Source organism: Thermobia domestica, chromosome 15, assembly GCF_964235325.1.
Source record: "Thermobia domestica chromosome 15, izTheDome1.hap1.1, whole genome shotgun sequence".
Taxonomy (NCBI): domain Eukaryota; kingdom Metazoa; phylum Arthropoda; class Insecta; order Zygentoma; family Lepismatidae; genus Thermobia; species Thermobia domestica.
The window spans coordinates 141,435,268-141,452,623 of NC_137468.1; the positions used below are offsets into that span (position 1 = coordinate 141,435,268).

General features: G+C 36.2%; 1 protein-coding gene across 1 annotated transcript; it reads right to left on the bottom strand.

The window, feature by feature from the left end:
* Positions 1 to 900: 900 nt before the first annotated feature.
* LOC145671274 (putative serine hydrolase) lies at positions 901 to 15,223 on the bottom strand. The gene is made up of 3 exons (XM_081740215.1): positions 14,783 to 15,223; positions 8,327 to 8,497; positions 901 to 1,742 (listed from the first exon to the last, which is right to left on the bottom strand). The coding sequence occupies exons 2-3, from the start codon at positions 8,484 to 8,486 to the stop codon at positions 907 to 909; spliced, it is 996 nt and encodes a 331-aa protein (XP_081596341.1). The 5' UTR covers positions 8,487 to 8,497; positions 14,783 to 15,223; the 3' UTR covers positions 901 to 906.
* Between the last annotated feature and the right edge of the window lie 2,133 nt (positions 15,224 to 17,356).

A 17,356-nucleotide genomic window follows, 5' to 3' on the forward strand; every position in this document is an offset into this window, starting at 1 on the left:
CATACGAATACGAATTTCGTAAAATACTTAGGTATTTAACAGACACCATTTTTCTGTCATCTGACTTCAAAATATGACAACGGGAAACTACATTACCTTGCGATTATTCACCCACTTCCAGTTTACAACACCAAGGTTCCAAGTTATAATTAGATTTGCTTTCTACAAAACTGGATATTTGCAAACAGCACCTGGCGCATTGACACTTGTCGACTACTGATAGAATTTCAATACTGGAGACAACTGTGACGAGTCCGATTGTCCATCTTCATCGTTTTTCAAATGTGCCCACTGTTGTCTCTATTTTTGTATCAACCACAGAATCGTTCTCAAGTTCCATAACAGTTGCAATTAAACAGAGGTCTCAAACTATATTAGCCACTATTGATTTCAATAGACGAGATCAAGAGTCAGTATGGAAAATTGTGGTGTATATAGTACAAATGATATTCAAGAACAACAGTCTCATGTTTGTGATTCCAAAGGGAATCAGACGAATACAATACTTTGACAATGAGTTTTACAAAGTTAAACTTTTCAAAGGAAAATCAGGAAAAGTTTTGTTCTTAATACTTGTGTCCACCTCAATTGGTTAATATTTGTGAATACTGATAAAATATGCATTACATCTTACATCTGGCTTTAATAATGGAATCATACAGAAAAATCTGGCCAATACACTCATAAACTCAAACTCTCATATTCTACTTACCAAGTTATCACTCTGCCTATCCAATAACTAGATAGAGCTGGGTTCGTGATTCAGATCCCAACCAGTTTAATTAATCTAGTGATATCTATCATCAACCTATGTAAACTGATACTTTAAACTAGGGATGTTACTGTTTTTAATGTGTTAAACGGCTTCTTCGGGTGTAAGTTACAATGAAACAAAAGTAATGCTTGTTAACTTTCCAAAAATTTATTAATAATCGGAGCAACTACTTCAGGTGTATTCAAATGAAGATGATGTGTTCCTTCAACTTCATGATGCTCGAAATGTTTGCAATTTAGCTGTAGCAAATTTAGCGTTTCCTTGTACACTTGAGCAGATATACTATCCATTTGTACCCCTGATTTTCCTCTTATACTGAGAAAATCACACTTGATTTCTGCAGCTAAATCTAATACTAGCTTCTGAGCAGGACAGCCAAAATACCCTAATTTCAGCCTCGGATCTCTCGAGAACTGATATTTATGTGGTGTTGATGTTCGCTTAATTCCTCGCATCAACAGTGTACCACATGAATCCTTTGTTAGTGAACCTCCATACCCGGATTCCATCAATTCCACCATATCAGAAAATGCGTACGATGGTGCTTCACCAGTTTCCAACTTTTTCTCTAGTTCAACGTATTTCTCTACAAATAACCCTAGTTCATCAATGTTATCATTTCTAGCCATCACTACACTACGCGTACAGTCTATTGACACCAGCTTTTCTACTTCTTCAGGATACATCGCTGCATAGCAGTATGAAAATGCACTTCCTATCGAATGTCCCATTAAAGACATTTTGTCCCACCCAAAATACTTTACTACATGTCTAATCCAAGTCACTGTTTCATTGAAGTAGTATATTTGACCCTTGGGAAACCATGTTGACTGCCCATGGCCTGGAAGATCAATTGCTAGCACACTAGTATTCAATAATGGAGCTAATCCGCTGAAGGAAGCAGCATTATCTTGCCACCCATGTATTGCAAGTATAGGCCTCTCCTTGCGTGGACCCCACCATCTGGCTGAAAAGAAACAACGGAACTTGTCAATACTATTATTAAGATATTTACTGTATCAATATTTCGGAAATGCATACATTTACCGAATACATTCTTCTAATAGACCACATGAAATGTGAATATATGCACAACATACTGTATTTAAAATCAAATTTAGAACATACATTAAGTTTATACATTTAGATCATTTTTTTATAATAAGTTTGCTACGATTTGACGAAACATTCTCTAACTGCAAATGTTGAACCTATCTAACAGACAATCTATAACCAATCAGTGACGACCTGACGTATCGTAAATCAAACTAGAAATTAGACATTTAAATCTGTTACTTACTAGTAATTTCATTTATGCTATTACTGGCTTTTGTGTATCATATACTTTGTTCTTGAAGTACGAAAACTCGTACCTAATATTTCCCAAAGTGATTTTGTTCGTTATAAAAGTAGTAATTTGTTCAACATTTTGCGCATTAACAAGAGTTGGAGCTTAAATAGTGAAAACTATTTACAAGTGATACAGAAAGCATACATCTACTGTATGTACTTTTACTGTTCCTCATGTTGCGTCCAATTTTTATTTCGGAAAGTAATTCGAAACCAAGAATGTCACGAAGTGTATAGTGGATAGTGAAGTACTTTCCTCAAGTGGGAAAATCAGCACCACTTACCACCAAGAATTGTCCTGTCAACTGACGGAAAAATTATCCAGAAAGCATCGTGATATCTACCATTAATTATATTTTAAAAATAAACAATAATTCTATCAAGCGCAGCTGTTCAACCATAGACCGTCAGTTCGCCGATTTTTCTCGTCATATTGCATGCTCGTGGCGTTGGAAAGGAGACTATTTGCTGTCAGGTAGGTTAGATATCGATTTATCGCGTAGTATAAACAAAAATCACTATTTCTGTTACAGGTCGGTATCTACAATAGTGTTGCCAGTTTTCAAGTTGCAACCCTCGTACATATTACAGTAGTTATACCGAGAATCGGTTAATTTTTTTTGGCTTAGATCAGTTTGGTTTCGAAATAAACGAAGCTGGATTTTCTTCTATAATAAATACATACAATGTAATTAGCAGGACAGAATTTTGATCTTGTAAACGCGAGAAGTTTATAATTGCTACTTAGTTCTATTCTGCATGTTTTATGATTTCCACCTACGCTGGATTTTTTTTTTAAATCTCAATTTGTTTGGATTTATCCAGGAGAATGGTGTAGCAGTAAATGTAGCTAGATGATACGTCAGATCATTCTCACTCTAGGAATATTTAAAAGAAATTGCAGTTGATATCACCCGAAAGTACGATAAGTTCCAGTCCAAAGCGCGTTCTCTTCTAACACAATGCTCCACTGTTACATAGATCCAACAGAAAGCACACGAGGTAGGTGTAGCAAATGATATTACTTTGTTTCTTCCTTCACTCAGTTCTGCAACTCATGTCTTAAATTTGCTAGCTAATTATATTAAATCTTGTCCCTAGTATAAAAGACATATAAGTACTATGAAATGCTTTAAGTAGGACGACTTTGCGAGTGCTTAGAGAACCGAAACTTGATCTGCCAATAGTGGCACACTGGAATAAGCTGCTAGATTAAGTATGATAATATTCGGCGAACTATTATGAAACATGCAAGAAAGCAGCACGCGAGAGAAACCATGCTATTCTCAGAAAGTCTCCAATGTCGCACTGAAACGAAACAATGAAGATATATCTTCTGTATTACGTCTTCGTAAGGCTGTTGCTAATGCACTTGATTAAGTACCAAAAAACTGGAGTATAATTGGCTCAGTAAAAATATGGAAAATATCCAAATTCAAAATCCGGTACGACATGCCTCCTACAGCCCATTTCTTGGCGCCCTCGTGATCCTCGTAAAACCTACAAAGCAGATAAGGAAAAAGACAAGTGCCTTACGATCTGCAAGAACTCTATATAATAAATGTTTCTTCCTTCACTGGTAAAATAAGCTGGAAGTTGTTACAGTTCAGTCCCTGGCCAAACAGATTTTGTTCACGTAGAAATTAATGTATTTTTTCAATGTTAAATGTGTTTACCATTTGATTTCAATATCTTACGCTATTTTGTGGTTACTAAGCAGAACTTATTCTATTTCACAAGCTTCCGATGTGCTAATTGTGCATATATTCTACTGTCTACTAATTAGGTGAGATATTCAACATAGCGGAAGAACGTAGTGATCTCCACGAAATATGGAAGTTAATTTAATTCTATGTTATACATTTTCCCTGTGTTTCTTTTTCTTTCTCGTGGAGAATTTGAACTTTCAGAAAAATATGAAAAGGATGATCTGCAGAAATAAACAGACGAGACAATCAAAGTTTATGAAGAAAAGCCATCTGCTAAGCCCGACGACAGAACTTTCTTTGTCTTTCTGCGATGAGCTTTTGTAAGTCAGAAATTTTCTGCTGAAAAAACACTTGTGTTTGTTAAAAAATACGCTTTACGTGACGTAAAAAACAGTTCAAACTATATGCGAGTGGTCCGTGCATTTAAGACAATCACACATAGTAGGCATATTTTTACACTTTTCTGTTGGCTATATTTTTTTTTCCTCTGACAATTTTTCTGCACAGGCGCGGCAAATTTTCTGCGATCACATCGCAGATCGCGGCATGTTCTGCTATGGGACTGCTAACTACATTGTATTATCAGTTGTAACTGTTCAAGGCTGAAAATTATTCCGTAATCTGTTTATACCAACTCGTGATTTATCTGTTCCTGTTGTGATCAGAAACACTAATATTGCACCTAGGCTGCTATACCGCCACAACTCAAGTTTTCAAGTTGTGAGATTTTGGCGTTTTGAAACTTTCAAAGTATTGTTAAAAACACACCTGCAAGAAAGACATAACTCAAATATGACCTCTAAATATTGAGAAAGGCTTTAGGTGACTTCGGATAACAAAAGTAGGCCACTTAATATTTATTATATTTAAAAATCTAGTTTTTCAAATTTTTTGAGTTGCAGTAGTATTGCGGCCGAGTTATACTGGTGTCAATCTGTAACTAATATTCACGGCTTAGGATCCTAAAATATAGCTGTGGCTAGTCTGTTAGAAAATGAGTACTGTAAAATTAATATCTAAATCTCTGAGTATTATTGCTTATAATATTTTGACAATGATATCTGCACAGCAGAACAGTATGCTCGCTGTTTGCTCGTATCAACCGAATTGTTCTATGTATACGTTATATGTCATATTGAGGACTAGTTAATATGTAGGAATAGGTCTAGATACAGGGATAACTACAAAAGCGCAATAATTAATATAAGATAAGGAAATACGATGAAATGTTCTTATAAATCACAGAATCAGATAGTAATAAGTAAATATTAGTATAATGTGAAACTGAATAATAATGCACGAGAATTATACTTCAATATATGCAACTGCGACGAATAGAATTGTTAAGCTATAATAATTGTCCGAATACCTTTTACTTACGTAGTTACGTTCATGCTAGCCAAAGTATGTCCGATCGTTCTGATGTAACGTAGACAATGAGTTGAGAATTGTGATCTAGAACATATAATGTTTACGAACCTGTTGCTCGCCGTACTAATCATAATTTGTGAAAGATAATTACTTTTATTGTGTAGATGACATGTTCAGGCAAATAAATGTCAGTCTATGAGTTACATCCAGAAGAATATAATTCACTGTCATTTTAGGTATTAGTTGATTAACATACACCTCTGTTGTGATGGTGGTAATTACAACTATGCTCGGAATCTGCGTACTGCAAGAAATCCTAAACATACAGATCAATCTTTGCCTCTTGCTAGTCATACAATGTAATTATTTCCAAAACATGTTCCAATGGTCTTACATCAACCAGGCTGTACCACAAAACGGTCGGAAAGAGATTTCCTGAGCCCGTACGAAGATCTCTACTGCAAAGTCAGTCGAGCATGAAAGATTGAATTCAGCTTTCTCTGTTGCACAAGTTTTCGCGAAAATTGTTCCGAGTTCCGGTAGAATATTCGGTATATTTACTCCTCCTCACAATCCTTACTGCCTGGGATTGAAATCAGTCAATAGTAAGGCAAAGAATCACTCATCCTTTTACGATTAAAATGTTTCTCAAAAATTTCACAAAAATTCCCTGATTTTTGTGAAACATAGTGACATTATAAAGATGATAATCTTCCACTCGCGTCTACAAACCAAAGCGTCACTAGTTTTCATTTGTAGTAGCATCTTAGATAAGCGTTCTTCTTTCATGCTATCTACATATCCATACCAGAGTAACTTCGATTTTCATACTGGTTCTCCCACACACTTGGTTGCGTGTATTCCTAATTGATTTAAATTCTTATTGCATATGGGTACAACGCAGGGTTGTGAATCCCACCCACTTTAAAAAAAATGGGTTTTATTAAATTTTGTATGAACATTTAAATCATATTCCTACCACTTAAGCATTCATGTTTTATTATACATAATTGGACGGAAATATGGAATTTGCTTGTCGCGAAAGGGGAATTTGTGAAGACTTATCCGTGTTTCGTGGGACACACTTTGCACTTTGCACTCGCTTATATTTCGATTCTTGGAAAAAGTAAGTACAGTTTTGTAGAGTAACAAAGAGATGGGTGATTCTATATAATATACAACGTAGTATCAAAAAGTCTCGAGACTAGTTGAGACTTGCCACATGGTAGTAGTGCAAGGCTGCACGCACAGACACAACGAACATCGATCTTCATAAGTCAATGTACCAAGAGACATCGTGCCTTGTATATCAGGAGCTGTACAGTTGGTGCTATTCTGACCACGTGCGTTCTGAGTCTACGATTTCACCATGGACAGCAAGTTATAACAACTAGCGAACGTGAAATTCTGTGTGAAACTGGTCAAATCCGCCACACGAACACTTGACTTAATTCGACAAGTGTACAGTGATGCACCAATGAGTCGTACGATGTGTTTTCAGTAGCACACTCGTTTCAAGAGAGGAAGAACCTCACTGAAAGACGACGAGAGGTCAGGACGACCTACAACGAGCAGCACAACACTCAAAAATGTTGAAACCATTCGTCAACATCTAAAAATGGCTCTGTGAAGGCGGGTGAATTGAGATACAATTTGAAAACGTGAGAAATGTGACGCTACTATAAGTTCATCGAAATTTTATATCGTTATTTCGGTAGAATTTATTAAAGTTCTTGGGCAGGATTCTAGATTACTGGCTCGTATCCACTGAGTTGCAATAAAGAAAGGAATCAATCCGGGTACTAACCCGTCTACATTCGCTATCGCTCGCTCAGTATTACTATGAGAATTGAGTATTGAGCTTTGATAAAGAAAGGAAACAACCTGGCTACAAGCCCAATTCACCTATGTGTGCGGGCAAGCTTTCTAGAACCTTTCCAAGTTCTTGTCTTGAGTCCAAAATGAAGTATTTCACAAGTGATTTTCGTTCCACATAGTGAAATTATGTTAGATTTTCAAATTATGGGATTCAATATTGAAGCTATCGTGTCCAGACTGCAAATAGTTGTGTTGTATTATCAAGTAACAACAGACGAGAAATTGATATGCTGTGGTACTCGCCTGTCACAGTAATATATGCAAACGACAATGACTTATGTTAATAAGAATATAAAAGAAGCCAAGGTTGTTTATGGATTTGACTGAATACATATGAAGATTTCCCTACTCCATAAATCAAGGGAAATAAATATTGGGCAAATTTAGTAAATCTACTAAGATAAGCGATTGCATTACTGTGTAAGTAAAAGAAGCCTTCAAAAACCTTCACTTATAAGAAACGAGAAACATACGCACGCCAAGCTGCAATCCCATTCAGAAGCATGTTGTAAACGCCAGTTTATAAGGAAAATGATTACACTAACAGAAAGCTCTTCAAGTGGAGTGTTTTGAATCCTGCTGTTATACACTCACGTTTCAGTGCGTTTATTTTGTCACAACAGCTTATATGCTGTAGAAGACAATCACTCAAATGATTGCTGGTTGACCACAGTTTAACCAGACACAATGTCTGGAGTGCCGAAGTACCACAGAGGCAAAATGCCTGTATGTAGCCACGTGCCACAAGAGCGATATTCTCGGCTCTTTTTTATATACAAGAAATTTCCATTGTCTTGGTGCCTTTCAGCTCACTAAAGAGGAAATCTGTTTTGAGCTTTTTATTTCGTTCCATATACAAAATTCTCTGTCCGTGATCTACGTCAAAACTAAAATGATGCATCTATCATTTACGGTTTCAATAGAGCGATAACTCAAGAATGGACCCTATTCTTGGAACAGTGAACTCATTCGCAGTTCATTTTATACGTTTTAGTAAACGATTATTTGTTAGGCCATTCAAAATTAAAGCATAGAGCTTCCATAAACGCTATCAAAAATAATATAGCTAAGAGATCTCCTGTTCAAGGTAAAAAACTATTTCCGCAATAATCATTCGTGAAACTTCTCTGAGCGTGTGACTGATTTCTAGTTTAAAAAATTGCATTTTCAAATAGTTAACGTACAGAGTCAGGATCGGAATTGATTAAATAATGTTCTATCATGGAATCTACTTTTAATTTACCTGCAATATGTCCCCATGGCACAGGAATACTAATATCTACAACGGTCGGTGGTTCATCTTGCTTTTTTGCTGCATCCTCTGCAAGAGTTGATGTTGAATACATACGGGAACGCTTCACAGCAGGGATCGTTAGGAACCTTAACGATTGGACTAGCCTCATTGCTTCGAATTCTGAAATAAGCAGATTAGACAGCAACTTAACAGATTTAGCATTTGTTGACTACACACATGATGTTAAATCTGTCAAAATTATATTTAATCACTAATCTTATATATAACAATTAATATGTGTTTGTTACGTTTCTCCAGTATACATATTCACAGCCTTGGTTCCTCCCCCCCCTAAAAAAACTATAGGGTAAGATACCCTAGCACACCTAGAGGGATTGGAGAGAGAGTAGCATACAAAAAACAGCCAATATTACTGTGAAATCCATAGTTTTCGGAGTCGCAGAGATGAATAATAATATTCCTGATGCGGTTTAGGTTCACGTTCAGTCCTCATCGGCACGGAAGGCGAGAAAAGTAGAATTCATAGTTTAAAGGGACGTTAATTGGTCACAGTCCCGACGACATTTAAGCCCAAGATTAGTCAAGAACGCATGTCAACTGGCCTGGAGATTGACAGGCGCAATGCCTATTGCGTTGTTCGTCATTGTTTATTCTACTGAGTTCTTTACTTTCAAATATTGCACAAACATTATTCCCATACGGAGCCGGGCACTTCTGCTAGTATTACACGAACATTACACGATAATACACGAACATTTAACAATTCACGTCACATGATACTTAATTATTTAATTAGATACAGATATAATTACACACTGATGTGTATATTATTGCACCAGTAACTAAAATATACTTTCTAAAGTTAATTACTGTATTATATGATCTTTCTCTAAAGGTAACATCACCCATGATTTGATGCAACTTTCTATATATATCGTGAGCCAGAATTTTAGTTTATTGAACTTTTTCTTCCCTGTGTCTTGGATTGTTTGGTTCGTTTATTTGTTTCGCCTTGTTCGGTAATTTTTCCCTTTGTCATTTCCTTTACAGGCAATAGTCTGGTTTCTCCATGTCTCATGATGTGCCCTATTTCTTGTATTCAAAATCGTCTTCAATACACTCTTTCCTTCTCCAATCATTTCAACACTCTTTCATTAAATATCTTCTTCTTCTTCTTCTTGTTCACCTCAACCATAGGTTGGTGGGCAACAGGAAAATTTTAAAATTTTTCTCTCCCTTGGGAGAGTTGTTTTATACTTCGATAAGGTCTCTTCATCGTAATTGCATCTAGGTATTCTACCCTTGGTCTTCCTCTTCCTGATTTTCCTTCTGCCTTTCACTCTATCTCCACGGTGATCCAATCGGAGTGCTGAATAAGATGGCCAAGCATGCTGTTTCTTCTTTTTCCTATTATCTTCATGATCTGTCGTCCTTCATTAGCTTCCTTTAGTACGTCTTCATTCCTTTTCCTTCCGATCCACGATATGCGCAGCATTCTGCGCCAACACCACATATCAAATGCTTCCAGTTTCGATATTTCAGTTTTTCTCAATGTATACCTCCCTGATCCGTAAAGCGTTGCGCTCCATACCAGGGTCTTAATAAATCCTTTACGAACGTCCAACGACATATTTCTTTATGTTAGTAGTCTTCTTTTCCTATTGAATGCTTGTTTAGCCATGCTATTCTGGAACCTACATCTTTTTTCACTTCTTCCGTAGACTTGGAACGTCCTTCGATTTTCTCTATCTAGCTATACGTTTACCTCTTCCTGTCCTGCTCTTGTGCACTTTGGTTTTCCTCTTATTTATCTTCATTTTGCAGGTTTCTTCCAGTTGGTCGTTCAAGTTTAAAAGTGCTTCTTGCAAGTCCGTTTCGATCTCCACTATCAGCGCTATGTCATCAGCAAACCTTATTCATCAGCTGAAAACCTGGTCATTTACTTTTACGCCTTTCTCGTTTTTCTCAAAGAATTCTTTCATAGCCTCTTCTATATAGACATTGAACAGAAGAGGTGAAAGTCCACATTCTCGCCTCACTCATTTACTTATTCTTGCTTCCTTCTGATCTCTTCCTATAACAGCTGTCTGGCTGGTTCCTATAGAGTTGGTATATTATTATTCTGTCTCTGTAATCCACTTGCAAATTCTTCAACGCTCTGAACATGATAATCCAAAGCTCATTCAATATATTACTATATAATGCAGGTATGTTAAGTACATATATTTGAGTTCGAGTTTTTGTCTTTTGTTTTCTTAGAAATACCGAGGTTATGATGGACTACGAACCAAGACCGGAGCTTAAATCCGGTGCAGCTGGCGGATGCACAGGCTATGTATGAACCCTCATGGTATGAGCAATTCCCCATCACACTGTCTTTCCTCTAATAGAATTGGGTTGCAGGACCACGCTAAAGTCCAGCTGCACATTGCTTTTTGAGTTTCACGTTCCACAATTATGCTCCGAGACAATGATGATGATAAACGAACGCAATGAAACGGAAGAACGCCGGGAAAACCTATGCACACGAAGTTCGTCCACTACAAAGGCTATTTGGGAGCAATCTGACACCATGCACCAGAGGTAAGCTCTCGAATAGAGCCTAGGGTTGCCGACCCTCCGGTATTTTACCGACCAGTTCGGTTCTTGGCCTCCTTGTCCGGTGTCCGGTACAATCTCAAAATCGAACGTCAAATATCCAGGAATTTTTCTTCTTACTAATCCTATCAACATTAGTTTAGAGTGACGAATCGTTTTTCGATGAACATGGTTAAAGCAAAGCTTATAATTCGCTTTGATATCGACCTGTTGTGCGCGGAATTTTTACTGAATTTATTAAAACTGGTAAAGATCAACAAAAGTATATTTTCAAGATCGCAACTAGCACTGCTTCAGCCTCAGTTGCATATTCCAATTAAATAATGTATCCAGACCCAGTAAAAGTATGTGGCCATTATGAGACATTAGCTAGTAAGACTTATTTTTCAAGTATATTTTGTGCATGCCATAAGTATATTGCCAATTATATTTGCTTTTCTGTTTTAAATATAAATGGTAGACTACACAAATTACATGTGCCGACTCAACCAAAACTGGGATAAGTAAGTTTAATAAAAAATACAAAAGTAACTAACGTTATAAATTCGAACTCCGAATCGCTCAATTTTATGTGAAATAACTACTTTCGGGTTGTTCACCTTTTTGATAAACGATAATGTCACAATCTTAAAAGTGTACGTGCTCCAGGATAGCGTTAGGTATTACCATTTTCAAAAATTGGCAACCCTATCAGAGTACGTATGGCCATCCTGACTGTACATCTATACTGTTCTCTGGTATGCATAAGCTATTCTATTTAGATCTAAATGTTGATCTTTCTTTCCGATCATATACAATTCTTCATACTATATATATATATATATATATATATATATATATATATATATATATATATAAACCGTATGGCAAATGCTTTACTTCAATCATAAAGAATACTTTTAAGTACGTTTTGTACATAATTTCTTTTAAATATGTCTGAGACGCTGTAAGTATGCACTGAATACGTGCTCAAATATGGACACAAAATATGCTATTAAGCTTAATTTAATATACATTTAAATCTCGAAATAATTGTCTTTCACATTTACGTCCCATGATTACGTCCTGTACGTAAAGGGAAGGATCAATGAAAATGGACTATTAGAAATAAGCGCTGGAAAGAAACAGAGGAACTTCCAAAAAAACTCTTGAACCCATGTTATTCCCACAAATTTTCATGCTTTGCGATGGTTCTCTCTTTTCCTTCAACTTCCTTCATTTCACCGTTTCGTTCATTATCATCACCACTGTATTCTTCGGCGTGCAGATGATTTATACGTATCCATAGAGAAATTCATGAAATATATACTTCTTTCCATGTGAATTCACTTTTTGTACTTTCAGCAATCATTTTTGAGGTGTGACTTGCATTCCCCGGTGCAGTTTCACTTTACGAGGTCTTGTGCAAAACACCAACCAGCCTGTGCTAAGTGGTCAGTAAAAAAGCACGAATGCTAACTAACCGAGTCAAAAAAGAAACGGGGCGGCGCTATAGCGCGTCCGTAGGGAATAGACATGTTAGCGATGGTGGATATACACGTAAACGAGGATTGTGGAAAACCATTTCTTACACGATGCAAAGATATCTTTTTGTTAAAGTCATTTGCTCGTTACATTCACCACACGTCACATTATCCTTTATTAATCTACAACTACTTACCTTATGGGCGAATACATACATACCAGGTTCGTTTTTCACTATTATATAGTGACGTAAATACGCATCTCACAGGTAAGATTACACCATATTTTCATTACGTACACATTGCTCTATTAAAATATTATTAAAATTTATTCTGTAAATTTTACAAATATGTGCATCCGTAAAATCTATCTGCGTCTTCTTCGGATCATAACGTGGAACGTTCTTTCCCTCCCCAAAAAAGAAGTTACGGTCTGAGGTCGGACCAGCACCCCTCGCACGATCATAAAATAACTTTAAAATAAAGTTTAAAAAAACGAAATTCTTAATTTAGCGCTACCAAGATTATTCCTGTAGACTAAAGAAGACGTATTGTTGAGGCTAAACGACTGAAGCTATTACTGAAGCATATTATTGAGGCTATTACGGAAGGATTGATGGAATAACACTTTGGAAGAGCCCCATAAAACCCGCCGACACGATGGTGTTGACCATAAACTAACGTTTCCCGGTCAGTAAGCCATCGTGCCCCCACGGAAAGAAATATTGTGAGTAGCACAGGTTAGAGGACCGAATGCGGAATTACCGTACTATTTATAGTAAATATGAATTTTAAAAGTAGATTGCGAAATATATATATATCAGAAGTTACAGAGAGTCTGTATTCTGTAATTGATTATAAGATACATGGTAATGAGATTACGCTTAGGTTAGTTATGTTGTATCTACGTCAGTTATATATTTTAGCTATCTTTTGTTATGTTATTTCTTTACATTAAAATATGGCATCTACATGAATAACTTGATTCCATGTTACTTTTTTGTGAATTCTATTTTGCCTTTTTTTTTAAAAAAAAAAAAAAGTTCCTTGCCATTAGTGCTGTATCGCCGGAACACTCGAAAAATCGAAAAAAAAAAGTTCCAAAATGTACTAAATTCGGTTAAGTTATGTTAGACCTTCAAAACATAGGCGTGTAAACCTCTCCAGGAAATCAAAACAAAAAGGGTTTTACTTACTTTCTCCCCCAAATCACTTGGTAGTGACTCTGACTCAAGTACCGGCGACGGGAGCCGTCGATGAGGGTGTGACCTTGCATTTCTCTATGCAGATTCAGTTTAGGAAGATCTCAATGTATATACGCAATAAGAATTATTGTGCAAAAGACACTAATGATTTGTAGTAGGTGTCGACTAAAAAGCACAAATGCCATCTAACCAAGTCAGAGGAGGAGCGCAGAGGACGGCCCGTGTGGGTGCGCCCGCAGGGAACAGGCGCATAGGCGACGTTGAGTATACACATAAACGAGGAAAGCTCAAAACATAGTATATGGCATAAAACAATTACCGGCATATGACTGACAGATTGGAAGCAGCATTCATTACCAAAAATTCTTACTTCCTGGTAAATTTTCAGTACTTTTTTTTAAAACTAAGGTTAATTTTAGTTAGGTTACCTTAGGATACGTCAGGCTAGATTAGGTTTGCTTCCTTATTTATGCCTATATTTCACTCCCCCGATTGCACACACTGATTTTCGACATCACAACGATCACAGATTACTCATACTTCAATTACCTTTTCGTAACATGGAATGATTTCCCCTGTACACATTCTGCTTTTTACCTAATTTTGATCCCATCTGTCAGAAACCCTACGTGTGGATTTGGGGGAGATACTGAATGCGGCAAGTCTTTACTTTAGGCAAGGCAATGACACTAACCGATTCTCGCAGTTAGTTACAGTTCCCAAGAACGAAAGACATAAAACACCGTACCCTGCGGGACTCTAAACCGCCTTCACTCGGTAATGCTCGCTCGGCAATACTGTGTGAATCAGAAACAATACTAACAGTGACAGGATATCACTGCCTTGCCCAAAGTAAAGAGATACCCAAGAACCACTTTCTTAACTTCAACTACTGCCCTTCATCTGACATTTACTCATTCTTTCTCCCAAACCAATTAAATTCTCCAATTGACCCGGTAAATTTCCTAAAATTGGTCCGACGGTACAGCTTAACCCAATTTCTCTCTTATTAATATGTATCAACGTACCGACCCGCAAATATTCATATCTACAGAAGCAGGAAGTTAGCTTCTCATTACTGTTAAAGGTAATACTTAGAATATGAAAGAATTGGTGTCCGAAAGATACAATGCATGCATATAGTAAGGGCATACAATTGAAATTCTTCTGGAACTTACCTATACAATACTACTAGATGAATCTCAAATTTCTGTTATATTTAAATCGCACGCACTTAATTTTGCATGATAAAACAGTTTTGTCGTCTGTTTGTATTACGCAACATGTTAACTAATGAAATAAAATATGACTTGCACTTTGTTACGCTTACGTTTTAAAATCAAAGTACACCAGGAACTTTAACTATGTTGAATATGACGTATCGCACAGGATTATGATGTAAGTGAAAATAAAGTACGATAATAATCTCGTAAATGATCATTTATTACGAATTTTTATATAGTGACATTGCGTTTAACAAGTTGAAAAATAACTAACTCGAAACTAATCCCGTACCGCAAAACTCCGTATCACTTTTCTTTATGTGCGAAATGTTGCCAACTAGCACTAAATATAACAAAATGACAGAAACTATTATAGCACAGATACAGTAGGGAATGGCTCAACTCCTAAAATTTTGACCAGAGTTGCCAACAAGTTAATACAAAAAGTAGCTAAATGGGAGATGAAATGACTCCTATTTTGGGTGAAAAGTCGCTAAAATATTATTCCTGAAATTCAGTCTTTCTTTCTCTCTCTCATCAAGTGTGTGATCATATATATCAGATATGTGATTAATTCAAGGCATAATATATTTACGCTAGAAAATCGTATACGTAAAAACGTAAATCAATCATATATAAGAAATAATAATTTCACTTTTAGTACAATATATATAGTTTTTTACTTTATGGTCAATTTCACTCCAACGAAATCAAAAATGAATTTAGAAAAATGAACAAAAGTAAAGGTCTATACAGAGAAAAACCTTATATCCTATCCCCTTTTACTGAAGTTTCTACAGATAATCAGCTTGCTATCGGTAATGCATTGTTTGTGCCTATAAACGGAAGCTCTACAAACTAAAAGACATTAAAGTTTGAGTTGGTCAAGAGCAGGGCGCCGGAACAGGGGGGGGCAAGGGGGGCAGTTGCCCCTCCTGAAATTTTCATAAGGGGCAAGATACTTGTTTTGCCCCTCACTTTCAGACTGTAAGAACATCACATAACACTGATTATAAGAATTAAATTTTGCTTTTTTATAGTAATGTGAAAAAATTCTCCATTCCAGATTCATTTTTCTCTTTGAAACAAGGGCCCGGCGCTTTTTCTGCCCCCATGTTAGACAGAAAGAGTTAGGAAAAAGAATTGAAAATTCTCTTTATTTCCATTGGTGTACATTCTCAAAACACTGTAAATTCTTTAAAAATTGTTGTTTAAGTAATCTTAAGTCTGCAATATGAAACGAGTCGTCGAGCGAGATTTTAAAGTTTGAAAAATATAACAGTTTAAATGAGTAACTGGCAGGGGCGGATCCAGGACCGACTTCTGGGGGGACGGTGGGTTGTCATACTGCTAGTTTTAAGGGCTCCAAACTTTGGGGTGGGTTATATATATATATATATATATATATATATATATATATATATATATATATATATATATATATATATAAAATATAAAATAAGAAAGCTTCCTCTTCTGGGGGGGAGGGGGCGATTGCCTCGATCGCCCCCTGGATCCGCCCCTGGTAACAGGACATTTAGGGCCTAAATACATTTTCCATAAAGTTAAATTAATGTTCTTACAAACAATATGTAGAGTGCAGTAGGTTTTATAGTGAGGAAGAAAAATGTATAAGGTAGGATTAATAATTCAAAGCACATGAAAAATGCGAACTCCATTGTCATTCCCTTTCACTACCATTTTTTTTTCGGAGTGGGAAACATTAATATATGGCTACTTTAAGTTGTTTTCAAACATATATATAAAAACATTAAAAAACATTTATAAAATATATATATAAAAAAAACATTTTCCGCCGTTTCGTTTTTCGACGTGGAAAGGGTGGGACATTATGTATCCCGCTGATATTTTTACGTGCGATTTATATTTCCAAGTGGTAGTGACATGAATGATCATCTTGTATTTTCAATTATGATACGTATATTGTCAGATAAACAATTGGATAGTATTTATGATTACAAATATTTTACATTTCGGCATCATTTTCCAAATAACAGTACATGCAACCACTGCTTTATCATTAGCACATTGTTTCTCACTTTCATTGTTCACGTTCACTTCCACTACTGCCTATTTGATAATGTTCATAAGAATTCTGTGAACCATTAGCAGGCTTCTCTTTACCAGTGAAACATCGATTCATAGCAATAACATGCGGTAAATTACCACGGGTCCTCTGAGAATGTATCGTGGGACACATATGTCCCAGTGGTAGTGAAAGGGTTAAGATATGAGTGCAGAAACAGAACACCTGTTTCAACTCTCCTTTCAGACCAAGTTCGTAAACAACAAGAACAAGCAAGACAGTCGCTCCTTGTAATAATCAATAGTCTTAGATATTTAGCTCGCAGTGGTCAAGCAATCAGTGGACATTTGCAAAGTACGGATAATTTGATGTCACACCTGGCTGAAAGAAAAATGGACTCAATCAATGGATTAATCGACGGAGTAACTGGCTTAGTGCTTATTAAAAGAATGAAATTTTAAAGATTATGGGATATGCAATAT